General features: G+C 31.6%; 4 protein-coding genes across 10 annotated transcripts in view; 2 read left to right on the forward strand and 2 right to left on the reverse strand.

The window, feature by feature from the left end:
- LOC131847784 (zinc finger FYVE domain-containing protein 26 homolog) overlaps positions 1 to 8,137 on the forward strand; it is a 28,924-nt gene extending 20,787 nt beyond the window's left edge. For both annotated transcript variants that reach the window (XM_059197433.1, XM_059197434.1), the window contains 5 exons: positions 753 to 990; positions 1,515 to 1,818; positions 5,505 to 5,639; positions 6,204 to 6,330; positions 6,862 to 8,137. In XM_059197433.1, coding sequence (XP_059053416.1) covers positions 753 to 990; positions 1,515 to 1,818; positions 5,505 to 5,639; positions 6,204 to 6,330; positions 6,862 to 7,029 — 972 coding nt within the window. In that variant the 3' untranslated portion in view covers positions 7,030 to 8,137. The remainder of the gene's footprint in view (positions 1 to 752; positions 991 to 1,514; positions 1,819 to 5,504; positions 5,640 to 6,203; positions 6,331 to 6,861) is intronic.
- Positions 8,138 to 8,961: 824 nt separating this feature from the next.
- LOC131847592 (signal recognition particle 14 kDa protein) lies at positions 8,962 to 13,162 on the reverse strand. 4 transcript variants are annotated; one of them, XM_059197188.1, is made up of 4 exons: positions 13,021 to 13,162; positions 11,114 to 11,281; positions 9,562 to 9,634; positions 8,962 to 9,483 (listed from the first exon to the last, which is right to left on the reverse strand). In XM_059197188.1, exons 2-4 carry the CDS (start codon positions 11,246 to 11,248, stop codon positions 9,257 to 9,259), a joined length of 435 nt encoding a protein of 144 aa, XP_059053171.1. In that variant the 5' UTR covers positions 11,249 to 11,281; positions 13,021 to 13,162; the 3' UTR covers positions 8,962 to 9,256. The 4 variants fall into 4 exon arrangements, with proteins under 4 accessions (XP_059053171.1, XP_059053173.1, XP_059053170.1 ...); XM_059197190.1 differs by lacking the exon at positions 13,021 to 13,162 and adding an exon at positions 11,978 to 12,052; XM_059197187.1 differs by lacking the exon at positions 13,021 to 13,162 and having other exon boundaries at positions 11,114 to 11,349.
- On the forward strand, positions 11,003 to 16,641 carry LOC131847591 (mitochondrial amidoxime-reducing component 1). 2 transcript variants are annotated; one of them, XM_059197185.1, is made up of 8 exons: positions 11,003 to 11,077; positions 12,101 to 12,326; positions 12,673 to 12,817; positions 14,255 to 14,349; positions 14,771 to 14,885; positions 15,758 to 15,963; positions 16,044 to 16,118; positions 16,418 to 16,641. In XM_059197185.1, exons 1-8 carry the CDS (start codon positions 11,065 to 11,067, stop codon positions 16,545 to 16,547), a joined length of 1,005 nt encoding a protein of 334 aa, XP_059053168.1. In that variant the 5' UTR covers positions 11,003 to 11,064; the 3' UTR covers positions 16,548 to 16,641. The 2 variants fall into 2 exon arrangements, with proteins under 2 accessions (XP_059053168.1, XP_059053169.1); XM_059197186.1 differs by lacking the exon at positions 11,003 to 11,077 and adding an exon at positions 11,726 to 11,921.
- Positions 16,634 to 24,595, reverse strand: LOC131847589 (DNA polymerase alpha subunit B). 2 transcript variants are annotated; one of them, XM_059197183.1, is made up of 12 exons: positions 24,454 to 24,595; positions 24,085 to 24,316; positions 23,852 to 23,897; positions 21,559 to 21,632; positions 20,813 to 20,983; positions 20,468 to 20,591; positions 19,792 to 19,916; positions 19,291 to 19,439; positions 18,508 to 18,742; positions 17,820 to 18,023; positions 17,177 to 17,366; positions 16,634 to 16,817 (listed from the first exon to the last, which is right to left on the reverse strand). In XM_059197183.1, the coding sequence occupies exons 1-12, from the start codon at positions 24,527 to 24,529 to the stop codon at positions 16,683 to 16,685; spliced, it is 1,761 nt and encodes a 586-aa protein (XP_059053166.1). In that variant the 5' UTR covers positions 24,530 to 24,595; the 3' UTR covers positions 16,634 to 16,682. The 2 variants fall into 2 exon arrangements, with proteins under 2 accessions (XP_059053166.1, XP_059053167.1); XM_059197184.1 differs by lacking the exon at positions 24,454 to 24,595 and having other exon boundaries at positions 23,852 to 23,892; positions 24,085 to 24,149.
- Positions 24,596 to 25,764: the final 1,169 nt, after the last annotated feature.

The following is a 25,764-nucleotide window of genomic DNA, read 5'->3' on the forward strand; positions in this document are numbered from 1 at the left end:
CTTTGTTTATATAATTGAAAAGTCATACAAACTGACGGTTCTTGCTGATGGTAACTAGTAAACGTCTTCAACAGCACTTCACAACAACCTAAATGTGTACCACCACTTCTGCAATTCCTGAGGACAAACATGTCATGATTCCTGTAATTTAACTGCCCATTAAGTGAAACACAGCTTACATTGACTTACAATATAATCTCTTAGTGCTGTTGAAATAGGTGATAGATAGCCATGCCCATGAAGTATGAACTGATTGGTATTATATATTAAATACAGTTTATAAAAGATATTAAATAATTTTACTAACATTATTGATACCAAAGTTTGGAAGACATACAAGATTGTACAAGTACATATATAATTACTTGAACCCGCGACTTCTTACCCTTCTTCTTCCTGCCCGTTCTGGAAACAATTGTGATTTTATAATAATATAAACTATACATCAGAATAACGGACAGGACGGATAAGCGTAATTCTTACGAACTTGTGCTGTTCAGCTACTTAGTTATATTAAAATGAAATGATATTTGTAATATTATTTTTAATCAAAGTTAGTAATTTTATAATTTATACTTATGGGTATCTGTTCTTTCACTTAGCACTAAGCTTTTGAACTTGGAAAAAGGGCGCGCACAAGAGATCTATGCAGGTGAGGACAATAGCCCAAAACGCTTAATAAGAAAATAGCACTAAGATCTACATATGTGTATGAACGGAGAAATAATAAATACATTGTTATTGTATGTCAGGAGTATATAATGCACGTGTGCCGCACGCTGGAGGCGAGCCGGCGGCTGGAGGCGTTGTACGCGCTGCAGGTTGGCAGCGCGCAGCACGCCCGCGCGTCGGCCACGTGCGCGCTGCTGTTCGCGCGCCCGTTAGCACGTGCAGCCACGCCCTTCGCCGAACTACGCGCACGCCGCCACCGCCTCGCGGCCGCGCTCGCGCACCTCTCGCACTGCGTCCCCACCTCGGCGCCCGCGCACAGTCAGTACCCACACGCACCCTTTGATCCGTATTATTCATGTATCAAAATCAATACCCATGTGACTTTGATATCATTTTTCTAAGTTGAAGCGATTGCTAAAAATATATAATGTTAAACTGAATATCATACTTGAAATGCCATAATTTATTTATTGATTTATGGCACAAAATGTTATTTTTTTATTGTGGTCAGTCAAACCTCCACTGGTAAAAATTATAATTATCTGTTGAAATGGCCCAGTTTTAAATGCATAATTGTGTTAATATTAAGTTATTTAATACAATAATTTAAGTCTTAGAATAACCAAGGCGAGTATTACTACTCAGGAATATAATTCTTATTCTATTTATAATCTGCTATTTAGATTATTGCTAAGTCAGAAATTTCTGTTTTGAAGCGCACCAAACACAAAATCTGAAATCTTTTTTATTAATACTCCCCGGCTGTTATACATTTATGTATTCATTGAGAATACTAACATTCAACAAACTAAAATGTAAATATTGATTATCATTTATTTCAGGGGAAAACAACCCGAAATCTATTCAATTTCATTTGGATAAAGTGACCATAGACGGTTTAATGACGACGATTACTCGCCAAATGGAACTGACTGATTATCTCGCAGCTTGTGAAGAGACTGGCAGATTAACTGAGAAAGTGTTAAATGAGGTCATACCGATTGCCAGTACACGAAAGGAATCGGACATAACCAATGAATTTAGACCGTTGACTCTGTTCGGATCGAACACAGATAAAATAAGATTAATCGCTGTTGTATTAGCGACGGGACAAAATGTAGAAGCTGGTTTCGAATTGGCATTTAGGTAAGCGTTATCTATTGTTTTTACAAATATATGTTCTAACATACAGCACTGTACATAATTACTTGAACCCGCGACTTCATATAGCCCAAGAGCCCACGACAGCCAGACTTACGTCTTATTAGTAAATGTGAAAATTCTTGTATGTGTGTCCCCAACACAAGTAAGAACGATCCCCAAACATGAAACCTAGATCGTGGTTCCTTAGGTAACAGGTAACAAAGGTGTAAAAAATTTCATATCAAATTCGTTATTTTAAGAAACTCCACTTTTTCATATATTGTTCGTAGTAGTATTATAACTTGCGCTGCTCATTGCCAGACACTTAGTGTGGTTCCAACCCCCCGCCGGACCCCCCTAAACTATACTATTTTATAAATAAACTTACGTTATTTTAATAAAGCTGAACTTTATATATATTATTTAGAGAACTATTAAACTGAGTTTCCTAAATTGCCAGGCTGTTTTCTTGGTTCTTCATCCTACCAGACTCATAGAAACCGTATATTGGGTAACAACGGTGCATACAATTTCATATCAAATTAGTTATTTTAAGAAACTCCATATATTCATATATTGTTCGTAGCATTATTATAACTTGCGCTGCTCATTGCCAGACACTTAGTATGGTTCCAACCCAATATACAGTTCCAATGAGTCTGGTAGGATGATAGAACCAACAAAACTGTCTGGCAATTTAAGAAACACAGTTCAATAACTACACACTTCAATAACTAGTTCAAACTTTATATTAAACAAATGTTATGTAAAATAGCCTATTATAGGATAGATGAATTTATAGATGATAGCAAAATATTTCAAGTATAAGTTTATTTGCGGACAACGTTATAATTTATTTTTCATACTGCTTTCTTGATATATGATAGCGTGGCTTTTGTATTGATTGCCGCATGCATCCTCATGTAAAGTGCGAATACTGTAACTACCATATAGTAATTTTTGTAACTGTGACGTGGTCGAGTGTAAACAGTAGTCATCTAAAATGTCCAGACTAAAATATGGTCGAGCGCAGTGATGGCTGGCTCATCCGTCATACTCGTGAACGAGTGCTGCTTGTAGGGACTGGTCTGCTCTTATCACTACGACTGATTTAATCTTATTGTGTTTTTATATTTGAGCCTAAATAAATTAGTGCTGGTTGGTAGTTTGTATTCACACGTTTCGACTTGTAAAATGTTAACTTACAAGGATTGTTTAAAATAGCAACACACAAGTTTCTTGCTTATTCTTCTTGTGATGAGACAGCTTTCCGAATAAGCGGTAGATTTAAAAAAACTGTTGACTATTCAAAAGTGCTTAAATTAAGTTTATTTTAATAAATGATTTTCTATTCTATTCTAATAGTTCTCTGAATAATATATATAAAGTTCAGTTTTATTAAAATAACGTAAGTTTATTTATAAAATAATATAGTTTTATAAATAATATCCGGCGGGGGGTTGGAACCACACTAAGTGTCAGGCAATGAACAGCGCAAGTTATAATAATGCTACGGACAATATATGAAAATATGTTATTAACACCGCTATAGATGTTATTGCTCCATATTTAGTAACTATCTTCAATAAATGTATTTTTGACGGTGTTTTTCCCAATTTAATGAAACATAGCAAAAAAATAATTAAAACCAGGCCCATTTTATTTTTGATTGAACGTTGATCATGAAACTTTAAAACTTTTACGGTAAATCACTGAACTAGAACATTACGATATTAGATATGAAGGACTAAGCATGATGAAATCCTATCTAAATAATAGAATGCAAGTTGTTGAAATAAATGGTGTAAAGTCTGAGGGAACTAGTATTAAAATGGGTGTTCCTCAGGGCTCTATTCTATGTCCTTTCTTATTTTTAGTTTACATAAACGATCTTCCGTATATGGTAGAAATGATAGCTGACATAGTTCTGTTTGCTGATGATACTGCATTAGTATTTAAAGTTATTCGGCATATTGATGATATGGACGAAGTAAATGGTGCTCTCTCTTATGTTTTGAAATGGTTTACTGCTAATAATATGCTACTAAATGCAAATAAAACTAAATGTATCAAATTTACTCTCCCCAATGTATGGCCAGTAGATTCAAAAATCGTATTGGACACTAAACCTATTAATTTTGTTGACGATACTGTATTTCTAGGTATCACATTAGATTCCAAGTTGCAATGGGGTGCTCATATTACTAAATTGCCGAATCGACTTAGTTCTGCCGCTTATGCGGTAAGAAGAATTAGACAATTAACAGACGTGGCAACGGCTAAACTTGTCTATTTTAGCTATTTCCATAGCATTATGTCGTATGGTATTTTGTTATGGGGCTAAGCAGCTGATATAAATACAATATTTACTTTATAAAAGAGTGGCCCTCTTTTCGCTCCATTTATGGTATGAGTTCCAGGGAGTCATTGCGAGAGTGTTTTATGGAATCAAATATCCCCACTGTTGCTTCTCAATACATTTATGAAAATATCATCTATGCCAGGAAGAATATAGACAGTTTCAAAAGAGTTAGTGATTGCACCAACAAACTGATTTTACCTAAATGTCGTTTGGCTAAAGTTAGTAATTCGTTTTATGGCAATTGCGTAAGGTTTTACAATAAAATACCAGAGTCTGTTATAAATCTGCCAGAAAAAAGATTTAAATGTCAAATAAAACAGTTCCTTTGCAAAAAAGGTTACTATAAAATTGAAGAATTCGTTAACTATAATAATGTTTTTATAGAAAAACTTTAAATCCATAGCACTGACAATATTATCTGATTACACTAATAATGAGTGCGTAGCGATTTCTATGTTGATTATCGCATGCCTCTTGTTATACTGTAATTATTTATATAAAAAAAACATCTATTAAAAAGAGCAACACACAAGTTTCTTGCTCATTCTTCTTGTGATGAACCTGCATTACGATAGAGTGGAAGAATCAAAATATGACTATTCAAAAGGGCTTGTAATGAGTTTATTTGAATAAAGATTATTTCTATTTCTATGGAGTTTCTTAAAATAACGAAAATGATATGAAATTGTATGCACCGTTGTTACCCAATATACGGTTTCAATGAGTCTGGTAGGATGAAGAACCAAGAAAACTGTTTGGCAATTTAGGAAACTCAGTTTAATAGTTCTCTCAATAATATATATGTCAATAATTTATTTATAAAATAGTATAGTTTAGGGGGGTTCGAACCACACTAAGTGTCTGGCAATGAGCAAAGCAAGTAATAATACTACTACGAACAATATATGAAAATATGGAGTTTCTTAAAATAATGAATTTGATATGAAAATTCTTACACCATTGTTACCTGTTACCTGCCAAAGGAACCACGATCCAGGTTTCATGTTTGGAGATCGTTCTTACCTGTGTTGGGGACACACATACAAGAACTTTCACGTTTTCTAATAAGACGTATGTCTGGCCGTCGTGGGCTTTTGCTCTAATACCCGTGTTCGTTCTGGAAACTATTGTGATAAATTGCTAATAAATTTACTACAATGTACTGACTGATCTGACTTCATGCTCATCCTTATCTTCCTCCACTGTGTCCTCTCACTGTGCAAGCGTATACCGTCATCACAGATGAAGGCACCATTCTATGTATATTCATACATTTAAAAAAGCAGATAACATTACTAAAGTTGATTGAAAGTAATTATTATTACAGAATTATAACTGAACACAAATTGGATTCCATGAACATATATACGCACGTAGCAAGATACTTGGTACATGCCGACAGATTTATGGAAGTCAAGATGCTGGCTAAATGTATCCGAACTTCTAAAGAAACTGCTGCTAGGTATGTATCAGATTTTTTTATATTTAATATCATTAAAGGCAAGTAAACTTACTCCAATGGTCTAATTTGAAAGAACGGAACCCGTGTGTATTACTCAGCAAAGCGTGCGGTGTTCCACTCTGGAGAGATGTAATCCATACAATAATACAAAGTTGTTGTTTAAGAATGTTAATACCGTAGCTTATGATATTAACATTGCACACAATTATACTTATATAGAATAGTATAAAAAGTGTTCTCTATACTCATATAATACCTTTTAGCCATTTTTCATCAACGGAAATTGTACGACATTGTACTATATAAATATTGTACTATAAAAATTATAAAAGTAACTTTAAACGTACACATATTTAATATCAAACATCTTTCGAGCCCCTATTTAAATATTAGTAAGATGGAATTCTACAGCTGTGATATACCATTTTATTTTTCTTTTTGTAATGTATTTACTAACATTAACTTTAATAATATTGTATTAGTATTTACTTATTTATTTTTTATATTTTTTGTTAGTACAGAAGTGACACTATGCTAGAGATTTAAACATATATTACGTTTCAGCCTTATGAGCGATCAAGTGCTAGAATCGGGAGTAAGCGCGGTTGTGGCACGTTGCGAGTCTCGCGGCCAGCTGTATGACGAACAAGCCGAGCTGCTCATATGCGATATACACAGCGTTACCATCAAGGTAGATAGAACTAAAAATAAACTACATAATTATGGAATGGTAGATACCACTAGACAATATTAGGCTACAGTATTGATTAAATTAGACAATCAAATGTTTGAGAGTTAATGAATGAGATACACGTCTATGGTTGAGTGGATTGTGGACCCCCTAGACTATACACAAAGCCATCTGCGTATGTACCATTTTTTTATGTATTTCTTCTTCAAAGCACCATGATTAGCAAGCTATATTTTGGTTTGTAATTTATTTTTTAGTAGTAAATAATGACAGTAAAATAACTGGGTTAGTAAACCTAACTCAGGAATTTATATATCACATTAAGTGGTGGTGTTCGTGTATATAGGCGACAGTAGCCACTTTTCCATTAGGTGGACGGTAACGTGTTTGTTACCCCAGTTACTAAAAAGTAACCTACTCATATTTTATCTATCAAACTTCTGTCTATTCATTTCCTATACAAAGATATTTATGCATGGCAACGGTGGTGTAAATTTCGGATTTGTAATATTATCTATGGTATTTGTACAGATATCGTGCTACTTAGTTTGCCGCAACCTCAGCAGCGCATACATACTGGCCGCGCGGCATGACCGCACCAACGATTTGCGTCGCGTGTTGCAGGAGGCCGAACGACTCGGCAACGACCCCGTTAAGAATGCTTGTCTCAAACGACTCACGTCCAAAAATGTTATATAGTGGTATTATTATTTAAAAGTTAAGATACATTATATTTTGTAACAAAATGATTTAATAAGTCAGACTGTTAATTTAGTTTCTAGTCATTAAACATTGCGTATTTTGTCATGATTTGAAAATATTGATATTTAAAAATATATTCATAAAATCAAAGATGAATGTAGTATACCTTTTGTATATAACACTAAGGCATTGATCTTGAAAATAGTTCTACCTAAAATCATTGTTACCTAATTAAGAAAAACTTTCATTAGACTTTTTTATTGTTAATTTTACGTAATCAAAGGAAATATATCTGTTAAGTTTAAAATTAAATATCTATTTAATTATTGACTATTTTTGAGGTGCAATTTTATTGTGTTCGCTAATTAATATGTTTTGTTGTTTTATCAATTATATAAATTATTAGTTGAATAGGATGAATTAATACTGAATTTATAAAATGCATTGCTATATTACCTAAGTATACTCAATCTTAAATATATAAAATGATAGCTCACAAATGAACTATATGGCTCATTGTGTAATACTTCATACTCAAGTAGATATATTCAATACAGAGTGTAACAACAGCTATGACCATGGCAACATTGTTTTATTAGAAGAATTATTTGTTATTTTTTAAATAAACTTAAAATAATTCATTGTATTATTATTTAATTTGTCTATAGAACATTATAATTTATTTATCAAAAAGTATACTTTCACTTATCATATGACTCATTATATAAAATATTGTATAAAGATGGAATTATATGGAACAAGCATAGCACATATGAATTAGCGAAAGGTATAATTCCACTTTAATTGTATCGAAATACCTACAATATCCAATATTCTTGTAATCATATTTCAAGTATTGAAAATATTAGAATAATTAAAGATATATTCATTCTACAGTTATCCAAAAATTTTTAAATCAGTATTAATTCATTGAAATTATTAGTATTTTTATCTGTACTGTTGCATATACTTAGTGGGCTTATTATACAATGTATTGACTCAGCCTAAATTAAGGCCTTATTGGTATCTAATGAAAATTGGTCTCATAATGTGATAACAAAATATTGACTTATAGAAAAATGAAAAATAAATATCTAAAAATTGTAAGGACTTTTAATAAAAATATTTTCAAATAATTGTATTTATATTTTATTTAATAAACAAGGCGCACCTTACTTTCTTACATGAATTGGTGCGTGTGAGCCAATATCATATTTTATTGCAGGACAATTCACACAGCTACATCTAGTCCCATTCTAAGCCGATCTTGTGTTGTGGGTAATATACAACTGCTACTTATGTACATTGTTTATTTGAAGTATATATATATGTCGGAATATATCGGAAGTAAGGTGGTGAGCTAAACCGGTAGACTATTGATGCCATCATATATATGTAATAAAACAAGTATTAACAAAATATTTCGAGAATCCATAATATTAAATGTCTCACAAATGTGACCAGCTGTGTAAAGATTGGAATAAGAAAGAAGTCATGAAATAAAATATCAAATCATAAAATTTGTGTGAAAGTTTGCTTTAAAAAATTATTGTTAGTAGAATCTCAGTATTCAAAGGTAAATAAAATATTAGTCCTAACATGACATGTATGTACCAGGTCTTATTATTTGTAATTCAACTCTTAGTTTTTTTAAATGTACTGGGTAGAAAAATGTTACAGACAAAGTAACTTTGAAACATCTTCAGATTGATAATAAAGATAGTCTACTACTATACATGGACAATACAGAATATACACTCATTTGTCTTCAAGGTATAACTGTAATATATAGGAGAGTTTATGTACAACACAATTCACTTTATTAGTATACTGTGATCATAATTAAGAAGTTCATCCACATGGGTGCAACATTCTAGGTTCATCCATAAAAAATTAAGATGTTATTAACAGTAACAAATAATAATATAATTAATTTGAAAAAGGTTTATTTTGAAATTTGTAACTTAAAATGATGTATACATATTAGGTGAATTAGACAGATGGTCAAATGACTAAAGTTGTGTTGCATGAGAATCACTAGCAACAACAGGCACGACTCCAACTCTTCACATCTCACATGTGAGAGAAGAGCAACATTCAATGGACCTCGTCCTTCACGCTAGTACATCATACGGTACACTCACATAAAGTACACACAGATTTGCCACAATTTGCGCACAATATATTTCAGTCTCTTGACACATTGTTTCAGCTACATTAAATGTTACTGAGTTGCAATCGCTTTCTTTTTGGGCTTTTTTAAGCGCTTCAGTCCATTAACGCTAGTCTTTAATAAGTTAGAATAGGCAGTAGTAAATTTTTCAACATCTCGTTGTTCCACAACTGTAGAAATTTTTTTACTCTTATGTTGTGCTCTTAATAAACATTTATAGCTAGGATTGTTGACTGCCGGTGTTCCATCTCTCGGTATAGGTTTTGTACGACCATCATCTGAAATAATATTCCTGTAGAATTATATAAAATAAACTACATGTGATATATCATATATATAGTTTTTGAATTACTTACACCTTTTCATTGTCATAGTAACTGAGCCTGCAATACGAGCTTTCTGGAATAGTTTCGTTAGCTCCGCCAAAAACTAGAATTGAATAATTGGAAGATAATTAAATTATAATACTAAAACGAGATTATAGACAGTAGACTAATATATACCTCATCATTACTTAAAAGAACCATTTTTATTCACTAGTATTCTAATAAATGAAAATACATCAGTTTTCTTTTACAGACTACTAATCTTATTTAAACATTTTTTTTTAATATGTAAAATATATTTTTTTGTGAATTTAAATATATAGATTCTTGAATAAAAAGTAGTATAACGACGGACACGTTGACTGACTAAACGTCAAAGCGTCACGTTGTGACAACTCGCACGGTCAATAAAACACAGATCAGTCCAGATTTTACGGCTCCGAATACAAATCCTTTTTAGCCCAACTTAAAGTTTTACAATATACATTACAAAAAAGAAACTACAATTAAAAATCTTACAAAAATGAAAGTAGAATTACAATGTTGCAAATTCTAAAAAAAAATAACTTTAATATTATGTTGGAAGATATTATATTGATGACTTGGCTATCGAGTGATATACATTTAATGTAATAAATATATGCTTTTTCATTTATTTTTAAGTGTTTTCAGAAAGCGCCGTTTTGGACAAAATTTAAACTTCTCTTCTGGATACTCTAGTTGCATGCAAAAACGAACAAATTAAATATTCTCATGATGTATATGCCACGTACAAAAGCGGATTTAGATTGCCTAAATTTTAAATTAGTAATTCTAAATGTAGTTATGATTTATTCGTACATATTCATTTAGAAAGAAATTAAGTTTATTTGGTACACATAACAATAACAAAAATATTATTTAAAAAATGGTTATGATATAAGGATTTGTTTTGACCATTTTATGAATTTGATAGATTGATATCTATTAATTTCGACCAACTTATGCCGAACGACAAAACTCCTAAAATCGATAAGTTAAGTTGAACACCTGAATTATTTTATTTTTTAAATTAAGACGTTTTATCTACTACTTGTTATCACTGAACAAGTAACCACGTGATAACAACTAGCAATCTTCACAAGTATGGTTTAATGTAAAAGTGTACACATACGACATGATCTGTTGACCAGATTTGTCGGGTCATGATAGATTGATAAATGACAAAGAAAATCGGGTTTTAGTCAATTTGAGAGAATTCAATACAATCTCTATATGACCTATGATATTGACCTTACCGACTGGCTTCTAAATTGTGTCGTGCGTAGCTGTTTTTATGTTACATTAACATTATGCAAATAATATTTATCTGACGTACCTACGTAGTAGTGTGCTGTCTGGGGACGGCATGATTTTTAGATAGTCTGTCAGAACTGTTAGAACAGTGATATGGACATTTAAGCGTCTATATCAATTCATATCATAAAAGCGTAAACATCTTAAAGGAACAAAATTATTAAATTAAATCAATACCCACATAGTTCCCAGGAAATAATGTCAAGTTACAGTAAGTAGTACATCGTAAATACCAATATAAACAGACCGGTATTGTTTTGATTGCATATTTGTACATATATGTAGTATGTGCAGGTGTCGATGGCACCCATTCCTTTACGACTACCAACAATGTCACGGTTGTATAGTTCGGTAGCAATGTCATTATCATTGTCATTAACATGTAGTGTCGATTGCTTTGTTTCCATCCCCCTTGCTGAAGTTTCAATATTATGCGCATGCGAAATCAGATATTGAAAAATATACCTATATCGTAATACAAGACTACACGGTAGTATTTACTGTGTAATTGGTTCAATGTTTACTAACATAAATATAATATTTTCAATTCGACCATTTTTCTTTCTAATTGTAACCGGCTTTAACTGAATGATTCACATTTTGAATTGTTAATTATTGTATTTGAATTATGTAATACTCTAATTAAAAATAGTTTACTGTAGTAGGTATATACTGCATATTTATATATATTGGTATCCACGCTCTCAGCCCCTAAGATACCTATAGGTTTGACCTAGTTTGGGAACTACAGATAATAGAAATAAAAAAAAATATTGCATTAAATATGTCCTTGTAAATCTAAATATAAATGTTAATCTATATAAATAAATATATTTATCGAAAATTTATCTGATAAATCTCACAATTTTAGGTATCGATACATTTACATCTAGGTATACCTACTCTTAATATAATACTATCACAAGTTTAAGATTAACTAAACCATATACCACACCATACAGATATACATTCTGATTTAGCAAATGGGGATGGGAAGGGGATTGTTAGTAATGATACACATCACAATATATTCCGTGGATCTTATTCCATGCGAAGTAAGAGTGAGTCTGTAGAATATTCTAGATTATGAATATTATTTAGTTTCTCTTACTTTGCGAGTTCTACTTGCAGTTTACCGGTTATAATCTTATACTTTCACACATTATTTTTAATGTTCTTGTACTATTTTAAGTTATATGTGCTATAAAGTATACATATATCCAATATATTTCAGGCCATTACATAACGGCAGGCGTGGCCACTGCCGGGGTCCTCGGAGGCGCGTACTGCGCCTACCGTTTGTACGAACGTACAAGTAAAGTAAAAATCCCTGAAAATTGGACGCAAGTGGGTACACTGAAAGACCTCTACATATACCCAATTAAGTCCTGCGGTGCTGTGCAAGTCGATAAAGCGGAGTGCTCACTCTTAGGCTTGAAAGATGGGTGGCTTAGAGACAGGTACAAATATATACAATGTTTACTTTAATAAATAAACAGAAATTATTTGAAAACTAAAGTACTTGATCCCATTGAAAAACTTTCACGAAGAGTGAGAATCTGAATTATAAGTTTTGGGCTCTTCATTTAAAATTGATCCTTACTGCGCAGTGTGCGTGACTGTTTTAAAAATTGTTTTCTATTTTCCACTTGACAGTTCTTCAATGGGTATCTACTACTACTCGTTTTCGCATTTACTACTGACCCTGTATTCCTACTCTTCTTTGTGATAGTTGATTGACAAAAAAGTGAAATCTTATTCGAAATTGTGAAAATTTTCTTTTTAAAGGTGTTTTATATTTTGCAGATTCCTGATGATAGTAGATAACCAAAATAACTTCATTACTGCCAGAGCTTACCCCGAGTTGCTGTTAATACAACCTTCCGTGAAAGGTTCCGTGCTTACTTTGAATCGAGCCAACATGGAGCCTATTAGCGTAAATTTAGCCGAGGTACATGCATAAAATAAATAATTTGTCATGGTAGTAAAAATAACACAATTCCAAAAATATTCTAAATGTGTACTTGTACCTAGCAGATGTCAGGGAATAGTACAATAACCTCTCGAAGTACTTATTGTACTATTATTATAAGTTAGTACTAATTATTATAAATAGAAATAAACCTATTTCTATTTACGATGAGTTCTACATACCTCTCAAAATATTGAAACCCCGTATAAATTTTCATACTCTGCTTTGTTTATTTTTGCGACAAAAAGTAACCCATATTATAAACCAAGTTCCAATCTATATAGACATTAAATGACAACTAATAAAGTTATTTTAACATTGTTATTATAACCAATTTATTTTTTCGAATTTATACATTTTAGTGTCAACATAGTGTTGACACTAAAATGTATAAATTCGAAAAAATAAATTTAAATATTTTTTGGATTAACAACAAATGACATTATAAAATTGAATATCTTTTTTAAAGAAGGCGGCGGCAAATAAGTTCTATAAAAATAATAATATACGATTTTCTTATAATAGTTTAAAATTTTCTCAATTTCTTAATTGACATTTATAATTATTTTATACATATATTTACCTAAGTTTTAATTTTGCTTATTAAACATAATTTGCAAAGCGTACTCGGTATGCGCAAATCATAATTTATCTTATCTAAGGTTATCCATAAGTCAATACATATGAAAGTTTGCCTTTTGAATAAAATTATTTTTAATATACTTTTTCCATATAAGAAACAGGACGCTCTGTGGGCTATATAACAAACGACGTTACGGTATATTGTTCCACATTGTAATTTGGTCTGGAGCCTGGTCCTTTTTTTATGTGACGCAGTCGAAAACATTTTTTTTTATTTGAATCATTAAAATCTATATATAGACAAATCAGACAGAGAAATACAGATTTGAGATTATATAATATACTAGTTGCCCATTCCGACTTCGCACATGTATTATACATATAAACCTTTCTCTTGAATCACTATCTATTGCTAAAAACTGTATCAAAATACCTTACGCAGTTATAAAGATTTAAGCGTTTTGTATTGGTTTTACGGTAAGTATGTAGAAATCCAGTTGCAGCTTCGAATCGTACTATTGTCACTGCAACTTTCAAATGATCATTCATTTAAAATAGCAATGTTATTGATATTAATCTATTTTGTCTTCTGATTTGCCCCGCTTACTTCTAAATTACAAGAATATTTCGGATGGTTTATACGTATAATATGACCATCTATAATCCATCAGATAGTCTACAGCCGTGCGAAGCTGAGGTGGATCGCTAGACTGTTATAATTGAAAATTGCGTTGCTGCGTTACATAATAAATAATCTGACCGTATTTGTTACATTGTCATAAATATAAATTGTATGTATACAATTCTAATATATTGTTTGTTATATAAAAATAGGTGGTGTCACTGCAAAAACCACAGACGGCGACGGTGTGGGGAGTTACAGTCCCTGTATTCGACTGCGGGTGGTCAGTAAGCGAATGGTTATCAAGGTTAGTGACAAAAAATGTACCTTCGTTAGGTATCATCATCATTTCTTTATCTCTCCATGACCCTTGTCACATACATTCACTGCCGCTAGGTATACCTGATATCTATACATATAAATAAAAGTCTGTTTGTAATATAAAAAACTGTTATTTCATAGTTAAAATATAAATAAGGTACATATACAAAAAAAAACACTTTACTATTTTTGTCTGTATGTCTGTCGGTCAGTTTGTTCCGAATAATCTCTGAAATGGCTAGACCAATTTTGACCGGACTTTTTTGGTAGGTAGCTAATGTAATAAGGAGTAACTTAGGCTACTTTTATTTAAAATATTTTTTTTATTTTAGAAAATAAAGTTAAATTCCACGCGGGTGGAGTCGCGGGAACAGCTAGTAAATTATAAATACGTTTTTATTTTTCAGACTTATTGATCAGTCCACCACTAACTTCCGATTGGTATATTATGCTGCACAAAGCAGCCGAGATTTACGTGTAAAATCAATTAATCCAATATTCAAATTTGGAAAGGATGATACGGTAATATCTCATCGTATACATAATTAATTATTATTATATTGTACCTAGTTTAATGGTTTAATTTATTACATTAATTTAGGTCCGAAAAGATTTTCACGACGAAAGTCAACCATAACATTTTTATTAAAATTAAACGACGTACATAAAAGCAACGTGGAAAACTAAAAGTTACATTAACCTCGCATATAAATGTTCATAATCTTTCTGTCTGTCTGTTTGTTTCGGCTAATCTCTGAAATGACTGGACCAATTTTGATGGGACTTTTTTTGGCAGATAGCTGATGTAATAAGGAGTAACTTAGGTTACTTTTATTCCACGCGGACGGACCTATAATATTTAACAGTGAAAAAATCATACACAAGAGTACCTATAAATTTTGTGTATGATTTTTTCACTGTAATTGGTAGCATTTTCAATTTGATTTCGATTCGGGTCATCAGTTGCTGGTATTGTATTTCAGTCTGCTGGTAACAAAACGAGTGGATTGAGGAAAGTAGAAGAGCAGAGGAGGAGGAGAGTAGAAGAAAAATATATATACCGCCTTCTTACTTTTTTTCTATACACTACAAGTACTCACTTTAGCACCTTCACTTTTTTTCGGAGCATATTTTACTCTTATTTTTATCGGTTCTGAGAACTTCTCAGCTAGAAATATTGGGATACTATAAAAAATATTATGAAAAACAATCCGCTAAACAGTTTAAATAAATTTTAGTTTATGAAAAGCTTTTAAACCGTGTATACAGTGCTTGTTATTTTATTTATTAATTAATCAGTAAAATAAAAACCACTATTATATTGTAAACATATGGAGATTATATGCTATAATTTACGGGTTTCGGGTAAGATGTAATAAAATATTGACTTTCAGGGTGCTTTGCCTGATGAAGTCCCATTCAACCTAATAAATGAGGCTTCAGTAGACGATCTGAATACACGCTTGGAGGAGACGCAAGTATCATCACGAGTGTTCAGACCGAACTTCGTGTTGTCTGGTGGTAAGCCTTACGATGAAGACAATTGGAAGTTTGTTAAAATTGGCGACAACGTGTTTGAAATTATTAAACCATGTACTAGGTAAGGCTTTCATATTCTTACAGTAAAGTATAATAGCCGTTCCATGAATATGTTGTTAAAATTATCCTTTAATCTTTCAGGTGCATAATGACAACAATTGATCCAGAAACTGGAATACGATACCCCAAGACTGAACCGCTAGAGACTTTGAAAACGTAATTATACTTGTCGATTTCAAATCAATGATTGATTTCTTGAGACTTTGAATAGAGTTCTTAATTCAACTGTGCGTGTGTGGATGTTAGATCTATATCTTCACAATTACAATGAATAATTTTTGGAATACTTTAATTTACAAATAATCATAATTTATTATTTCAGTAAAGAACTAATTGTTTAAACCAGTTGTCACATACGGTTACTGAAATATTATATTACATTTTTTTGTACAGTATCTTTACCACAGCATTCTTATGTTAATTTACATATATAATATACTTTGTCATGATTACAGTTACCGCCAATTAGAGGACCCCGCGGCGCGCAAAACGGCAGGAAGCTCACCACGCATGGGTTTGCAGATGGCGTTGCGTTCTGAGCCTGGGACTCTTATTTCCCTTAACGACCCAATTTATGTTGCATAATTTTTTTATTTGTTCCAATCATTTTCCTTTTAGACTAGATGCATGAAGTTTCAGTTATGTATAAAATACTGATTGTTAATAAACAATATTATAATAAAAGAACTTGATAGTGTATCATAAATTTAATTTGTACCTTCAAATACGTATAATTTGTGCACTGATAAATTCGGAGGGACTTAGGCTGCCGTCAACTAATATTCGAGCAAAGGTGCCGCCGCCCTGGCCTTTGGTTAGATGCTCCGGATTCACCATCACGCATCCATTCACTTCCTGTAATATTAAATATGTATTTTTTTTATAACTGAAATTGAGAAAATCTATGTATATGAAGAGCACGGACAACGTCAGCCCTTGGTACTTATGGGTTGCTATTCAATATGACTAAGATGTCTCTTCAATATGATTTCTGCGATTCCTGTAATATCACTGCCTCACTTCCACTGAAACACACCTTACAAAATAAGCTGCGTGGCGGCTCGAATAGTTCCTCTTTTGTGCAGTCCAGTAAAGACTTAGCAGTTTCCACCATGTTTTCCTTATTAACTGAAGTTAGCATGTCTATTCACACACACACATTCGTATGCAACATTTTGTTAATATTCAAATGCTAGCTAAAGCTAAAGCTGTACCTTGACGAAGTATCTGAAGTTAGAAGGCAGTAGCATTAGATGCGGCGTGCAGGGAAGGTGTGAATGCGCAGCCCACAACGCGGCGTCAGTCGGCCGAGTGGCGGGTGGCGGCCATAACGGCGAATAACTTTGTTGTCGCACCAGGTGGCCACATAGACGTGACAGTTTATCCACACCGCCTGCTGTACCGCTGCCAACAAAGGACATACCGTTATACTATCACAAATACTCGTCCTTGGAAAAGGAGTGTTAGTTAAGGCTGGGCCCATTGCTAGCAATATATCACGTCAGATGGATATCTTTGTGAAGAAGAATATGAAGATCTTTTGGCGACTTGTAAAACTTACACATTAATAGTTTTTTTTAACTTAAGTCCATCAGATCGACTTCATTGTGGACATAAGGATCCTTTGGTGTGCTGTAAAACATATATCTAATTGGTGGTTTTTGAGGCCTTTAAATCTACTTATGTGTAAGTGATTAGTGCACATGATCAGCCACTGACATTATATTAGTGTGAAATAAATAATATGCAATGTTTTACAATGACAGTCAGTGCTTGTAAACACATTATAGATGACCCAGAAAGACAATATAGCAAACTAATGAATAAAATTTTAAAAATATAAAACTGTCCACTTACCATGATATTTCTTCGTTATTTATACTCATAAGGACATCAGTACTTGTTAGTCCCACCACAACACCATTTATGTTAATTGTGCATGGGTCTGGTAAGAAATGTATATTTTGGTATTTCCTTCGTGTTGAGTATGGCGGCGTTGGGTAGATATTCACATGGAAAACATCTTTTACACTCGATACAATGTATATGTTTGTAGATGGACTAAAAATAAAATTTAGATATTGTATAAAGGGAATGAAAACAGGAAAATCAGTGATAATAGTCATGAAACCTAACCATAATGTAAATAGTATTTTAATTTATAACTAATTTTTACTCAAAGTTGTATGTACTTGTGGAAACACCACGCTAGCTTTTATATTCTAATAGCAGTGCCCACGGATTCATCTGCGAAATTGAATTTTATAGCCTGTATTATTCTGATATATAAGTTATATTTTTGAAAGGTTTAATTAAAATCCATTCTGTGGTTCTTGCGTGAACGAGTAACAAACATACATTCATCTACACTCGCAAACTTCTGTATTAGTAAGATTCCCATAAAATATATTCATAACAAGTCCCCCAAAGTTCTCGCGTCTTGTAAGTTATTGGAACAGATTAAAGCTTTCGCATGAATTACCTAATATTACACAATTTATAACATAGTAGAATAGAATTATAAATAATAATATTATTATATTACCTAGTTTTATGTACTTCTGCTAAATTATCTATTAACTTTTCAAAATACGATTTATATGTCTCCGCCATAGAATTATCTTTAATTTTGGAATGTTCTACATCCATGAAAGGCCCTGTCATTATTACCACGTGGGGCCTATGAGTACCAATGTATGTGATAAAATCTCTTAATGGTTCGTAAGCCATATTATCTGAAGTAGTATAGGGTCCTGCCGCCATCATTATAGATAATTTACCTAAAAACAAAAAAAATCGACATACAAGTAAAAATGTCTTTTGATATAATATTGCAAGCTACGATGTACTTTCTACCGAGGGAGAAACCTATTTCAGCCACCAAGCCGCTTGCTTTGTAAGCTAAGGTTTAGTTGAAAGATGAGATAAGATAGTGATATTACAGAATACGAGGCTATATCTTAGTGATCAATAGTGGTATCCCAGAGTCAAGTGATATTCGTAGAGCTGTTCATGTACATAGTTGACCGTTATCATTTACATAAGATGGACCGCCAGATTGTTTGCCATTCTAATTACATAAAAAAAGTAATAACCCATATAACAAATGTCCGTAACACGACTGTGTCTAATTGTAACCGAGTGCGAAAGATAACAGAAAATACTTAGACCGTTTGGTAATTATTTAAATCCTTCTTTTGCAAATAGAGATCTAATTATAAAGGAAATTGATCTAGGAAAGTTAATTATTAGGATTCTACTTCGACATATCTAATCTTATAATCTTCAAACAATAAGCGTTATTACTAAACAATGTATATAACTCTACCTTCTAAATAGTTCAGCATGTCAGCTTTAGGATCAGGTATGGGTTTCGAGGCGTCAGATAATATTTCATGTGCGATGAACTGATCACCACGTTGATTAATACCTCGCATCACCACCACTTGTCCGGGAAACAATGAATACTGTGTCACACTGTGCCAAAAACAGTAAATGTACATTTATCAAAAGATATAAAATGTATTATTTATAAAGATAAAAAATGTAATTTCTATGTACAAAATGCAGTTTCACAGAATGTTCACACTAGGTACATAACCGAATCTAATGACAATTGGTTGTTGAAATGTTTCTATATTTTAAATGGATGATACATATAGTGGAATGTATATAACTATTTTTTCTGGCCCGACTCTATATGTGGCATCGTAGATTTAAAAAGAATGATATTATTTATTGCTAACACGGTGCAAGTTTTTATTGTAAAGCAATAAACCAATTGTAATTAAAATCAAACTTGAACTGTAACAGTTTTCCTAAAACATACTTATCAATATCAACAGGTACTGCTTGACTGAGTGACTCTTCCCAAGTCCCTTGTAACATAACTGATTTGGGATTGAGCCTGGCATCAGCATCACATTCTATTCGGCCGGCTACTGTCACAACGGTCTAAAACAAGTATGCCCAACATACAATTTTATTGAATTTTAATAGTAACTTCTTTATGTAACGTTCGCTCGGGTAGAGTAGGCATAAGCAGACCAAGGGAAATAAATAAAAAGATATAGTCGATGCGTCACTGCTATAGTCACATCGCTTTTATGAAGTATTTACTTCTATCCTCAGGTCTTAATGAAACAGACGGTATTTTACATATAAATTTTTAATATTACAGTACAGAAGCTGGTGATCCATAAAATGTAAAATTGTAACCACGATTCATAAAGAATACCACAAACGGTTGTCAGATATACGTAGGTACGTACGTACATATCACGAACGTACCTTCCGAAAAAGCATACATATCGTAATGCAGCAAAATTCGATCGTAATAAGATTGTAGTGGAACTCAAGATGAAGACTTATAAATTAGAACTATAGGTTTTTATTAATTTTGTTTATGTATAATAAAAACCAATATATATTATGAGTATCTAATTAAAAGTACAATATGAAGTATGGAGAACACCAATCAGTTTAATATAAACACTTCCACATACCTGTGTTTTATGTCTGGTAGAAGTAGATTCTGTTATTCCCGCCTTTTTCATTATATATTGAGACAAATACGTTAAGTGGTTATCAAAAATACTAGCTTTCTCATGCAGCATTTCAAAACCAAACCTGTACATGTAAATATTTATTATTAATATAAATTAAGTGTTAGGAATAAGTATAAATTGTCAAAATCAAGTCTAGTTAATATAAAAAAAGAAGAGTTGGACGCGCACAGCGATGCTTCTACATATATTTTAAAAGATGTAATTATTCAACAACTAAATAGAAACGTATAATGAACAAAACATCCATAAGGCAATATATTTAAATATTATCTTATTACTCACGTAGCTTTTGTATATAGGTCACCGTCGTCATTTGGTATTTGAACAATGTTGAGATTCGAAATATCATGGAGATTATTGGACTGAGATATCAACTCTAGTTGTTTTTCGTCACCATACGAATGTACAACTGTGCCTGGATTTGGTCGTGATGAGTATTTAAGTGAGCGTTCACTGAAACACATTACAACGAATTCATTGCAACAAAAATAATTAAATTATGAAAAGCATAAAGAGATACTTCTATAGAAAACTTTGTTCATAAATACACTGATGTAGCAGTTGCAGGTCATCACTACTGAACTACACGCTGTTAGAATAATAATAAAAATCAGTGGTATAATGAGAGGGTGGAAGAATTATTTTGAGTTTTTTAATTTAAAATTATATGTAATTGCAAATCTGGTTGTTCAATATTATTTTTATCAAAAACAAAAGTGCAACAGATCCAACATAATAAATACATTTTATTTTGGCCATTACATAAAGTGATAACTACTAATAACGCATACCACGGCTATCCACGAATTAAAAAATTGTTGCAGAGCAGTCCAAGATATTTGTTTTCTCATGCGTCTATAATTATGATCATATGTACTACAACTCATAGATGTGGTGATGATGCGCAAGTTAGATTGACGTACCAGATTATTGCTATCAATTTTAATTGCTTTGTAAAGTGCGGCTCCCGTAAGTAAATTATTATGTATTTTGTAATAACATAAATGTACACAACAAATTATACTAACATAATAGGTGAATATGTAGGTGGGCGCAATTCCGTTTGATGTGAAGATACTACTTCTGTTTCTAGCTTTACTCTCTGAAAAGTATGTGTATAATTATACATATTGAAAGACTTTACAAAAACATATTTGTATTTAACATTTTGTGTTAAATGTAAGCTAAGTTTTACATTATTAAATTGTATCTGTCTGTGTCTTTTAAATAGTTTTTATTTAAAATATTCCATCATAATGCGAAAACTGCGAGGAAATAAAAAAAAAAATAGGTTTTGTAATATAGAAACGAATTTTCATGTGATACATCATTCAAACTCCAATCGAACAGTCATTAAAATATCAGGGCTATCTCAGCATTATGACATTAGTATTTTGAAAATTATTGAACTGTGGATACCATATTTACTTTTTCATTCAGAATCTTATAAATTAAACAATAAATATGACATGCACATGGCATGGAACATCTGATCAGTCACATCAAACAATAGTTGTATTTTATTTTAAACTATCTTTACAGTTGCGTAATGGTAACCTGAAGTAGAGCAACCATTCCGTAATAAAAACAACATTCAATATCCTATAGCAAGTCATTCGAATTTTGTACTTTTAAATCTACTATTTTCTAACATAATATTGCAAAAAATATTTGTTGAATGAGTTGATGGCTGCAGACGAGTATGGATCTAGTCATGACACGAAAGAAAACATGAACCAGAAGCAAACCCGCCCACAAATATCATCAAGTCGTTTAAATAATATTATTATAATAAATTTAGAATATATTCATTACATAATATGATTATGAAATAGTTATTTAACAAAATATTGAAGAATTTTGAGATAGATTTTTTTATTTTAGATATAGAATATAATATTAGTACCAAAAATATGACATTCATAAGGGATTAACATAAATAAGTCTGTTTTGATTTGATAGAAAACTGATGTCTATATATTATAAATTAATATCAGATCAGTTTCTTTTTCAATAAATAAAATATAACCAATTTTAAAATTAAATTCTTCTTTGTTGATTGTAGTTAAGTCTGCATGCAATCAATGAGTGTAGATCTAGTCACAGATTTTATTAACTGCGCTACCAAATCTACACCCATGCAATGCAAGCAGATATCCAAATCTTCTTTCATTCTCTATAAAAATACTAATATATTTATAAAATGACTAAGAAAATAAAACAATTACACAAAATAATATGCCACAACCATTAACAAAAAACTAACATAAAAACAGAAGTTTATAATAACACTAATATAGATATAATTTATTTTTAATATACTATTAATAAATACAACATGATTCAAAAATTATTTCTATATATTTTTTTATACTGAATATATTGTGAATTGTGTGTGTGTATTTAATAATGGAATATATATTCCATTATTAAAATGTACATTGAATACACTAATGATCTTTTCATATGCAACCATCTATAATGTCATTCATTTTGCTCACAATTTTTGCTTTATTATTTTTTTCAGTACAATTTAGAAAGTGAATACAAATAAATACTGTTAAGAAAGTAATTTTAAAACCCCATTACAACCCTCAACATTGAGATAAATGTGTTACTATTTCCATATAGTTACAAGCTTATATAATAATTTTCAAGATAAATATTCTGTACATATTCTATAAATTCTATTGGAACAAAGTATAATTCATAATTTTGGCACATTCTTAGTAGAAAAAAGCCTAGTCTCTAAATTTAACTTGACATAAATAGGCTCTGCATCTACACTAATATATATTACACATTATTAGTCCTACTAAATGTATAAATAAAATTAATATAGAATACTTACAGTTTCAGTACATCCATTAGAATTAAAAAGACTCAATGTTTGATTTGTTTAGTCAGGATCAGATATGAACAAACAAAACATCACCTGACAATTTTTTAAACACCCAGTAGCATGGCAATTACTTTACAGTGACTATAGGCAGTATCTTAATATTCCACATACAGACATGCAGTAACAAAAACAATAATCAGACATAATTTTGATAAATGTACTACTTTCTCATATTTATTTAATTGACCATATATATTGTGTTAGAATTGTATATAAATATGAGTCTATTACCCATTAGTGCCCTAACAGTTCAAGAAATATTAATGAAATTTTTACTACAGGTATATTTTTGAGGTGGACAATATACTTGTTATTCCATTTATTACAGGGATGATAAATATAAATCTATAGTAATGTTCATAATCACATGTGGCAATTTTATAGTACATTTATACTATCTAAGAATGCATATAACTAACCTTTGGAGCTACTGTCATGTAATTTGAAAGGACATTATTATCTGGTCTGTTTATTAAGGAAATAAGAAGAAAAAATAACACAGGTTAATAATCATACAGGTTAACAAAAATATATACACACACATTCTCAAGACATGTTAATGAAATCTAACAAAAAAGTAATAATTACAAGTTAAAACTTTTTGTAACATGGTAGATAAAGAACACGTGGATTACAGTTTCATAAAGGATACTGAGTGGAAATAGGCGTGCCATACACAGTGAGACCAGAAGCGATATTTGATGAAGTCTCTTTTACGACTGTGTTGGAGCGGTTTACCGCCCGCTTGGAAAATTCCTTTCTTGCAAAAACTTCTAAATTTTCTAACGTAGGTGGTGCACTGTTTAAGTAATTCAAACTGAATGCCATCCATTGTTCAATGAAAGTTTCCGGATCGACATTAAAATCTTCACATAAACTTATACCTATAAAAAAAAGTGAATATTGGAACAACCTTGAACATTCATTTCGATTGGCATCTAACTTAGTAGCATTTTGTTTAGCAATAAATTAAATATCATATGTATATAATATGTACCTATAGGAACTAATAATCACTTACATTTTGTTAAAACCTCTTGTTCAACGTCTATGCCAAGTAATTGAAACTGCTCAGTCACCAAATTTTCGGTAGCCATTTTATTTCATAGCATTAAAACTGGATTAAAATGAATGAAATGAATCGAAAAAGAGAACAAGCCGGAGCGTGCAAAGCCAGAGAATATTGAATGAAAATTTTCTTCCAAAGGTTGCCAGATTAAAAAATTGTGCGTACGGTTATTATTTGTTCCGTAATATGCACTGAAATCCTTTTTCATAAAACGTAAAACTTTGTACAAAGCTTTTTATAATAAGCTAGTTCCATAGTGAAATTAATGTGTATTAAAATATATAGACATACAAATTTTACCTGTAGTGAAAAATTTACTCATAAAATTATCCTAGTGCAAATTCCTGTATCTCGTAGCAAAAACAGAAATCTTTTAACTTGTAACTGTACAAGGTGAGAGGACCGTTAGCCGAGCTCCAGTACCTTTGGCATGTTGGAATGGTGATTGTTAGTATTGCCACAGATAACATAATATTACATACAGATACCCCATCCCATACAAGAAAATGGTTCCTTCCTAACTCGGGCTATTTTATTTCGCCGCCGTAGCCGCTAGATGTCTCTAGATCTGAAGCAGTTCGGATTACTAGTGGGTGCTTAGTAACAAAGCACGAAAATAGATGGCAGTCAATTCAGTCTACATGACATCTGTTTTGCAAAGATAGGTATATAATAGATATGTAGGTAACTGTATCGTGTACCTCATTAGGGACGATTCAAGACTCAATGTAAATGTGTAGGTATAATATCGTTAGCCGACACTCTGTAGATATGACTTATGTGCCAAGGTATATATTATGTTATAGTTTATTCTACATTCAAAATTTTTTTTTGTATTATGGACAATTTTTTATTTATTTATAATGTTACATTAAAAATACATAGACGCCTAAATTTTGACCCGTCTTTCACCAACCCCTATTTTTAATAGCGATATTCTTACAAATATTATAAATGCTAAAGTAACTCAGTCTGTCTGTTTGTCTCGCTTTCACGCCAAAACTACTGAACTTATTTAATTGAAATTTGGTACACAGATAATGTAGACCCTGAGAAAGGCTACTTTTTAATGCGAAAAAGGGTTGAAAGGGGAAATGAAAGGCTATATGAAAATATCGTCATTTTTAAAGTCAGATCTTGTAAGCTAAAGCTTTAATTTATAATCTTATAATTTAATTAATAATATTTTTTAGGCTGCTGACTAAATATAAATCACAGATAACATAATATTACATACAGATACCCCATCCCATACAAGAAAAT

This window comes from Achroia grisella, unplaced genomic scaffold (assembly GCF_030625045.1).
Source record: "Achroia grisella isolate CSIRO2021 unplaced genomic scaffold, CSIRO_AGI_Agris_v1 utg540, whole genome shotgun sequence".
Taxonomy (NCBI): Eukaryota; Metazoa; Arthropoda; class Insecta; order Lepidoptera; family Pyralidae; genus Achroia; species Achroia grisella.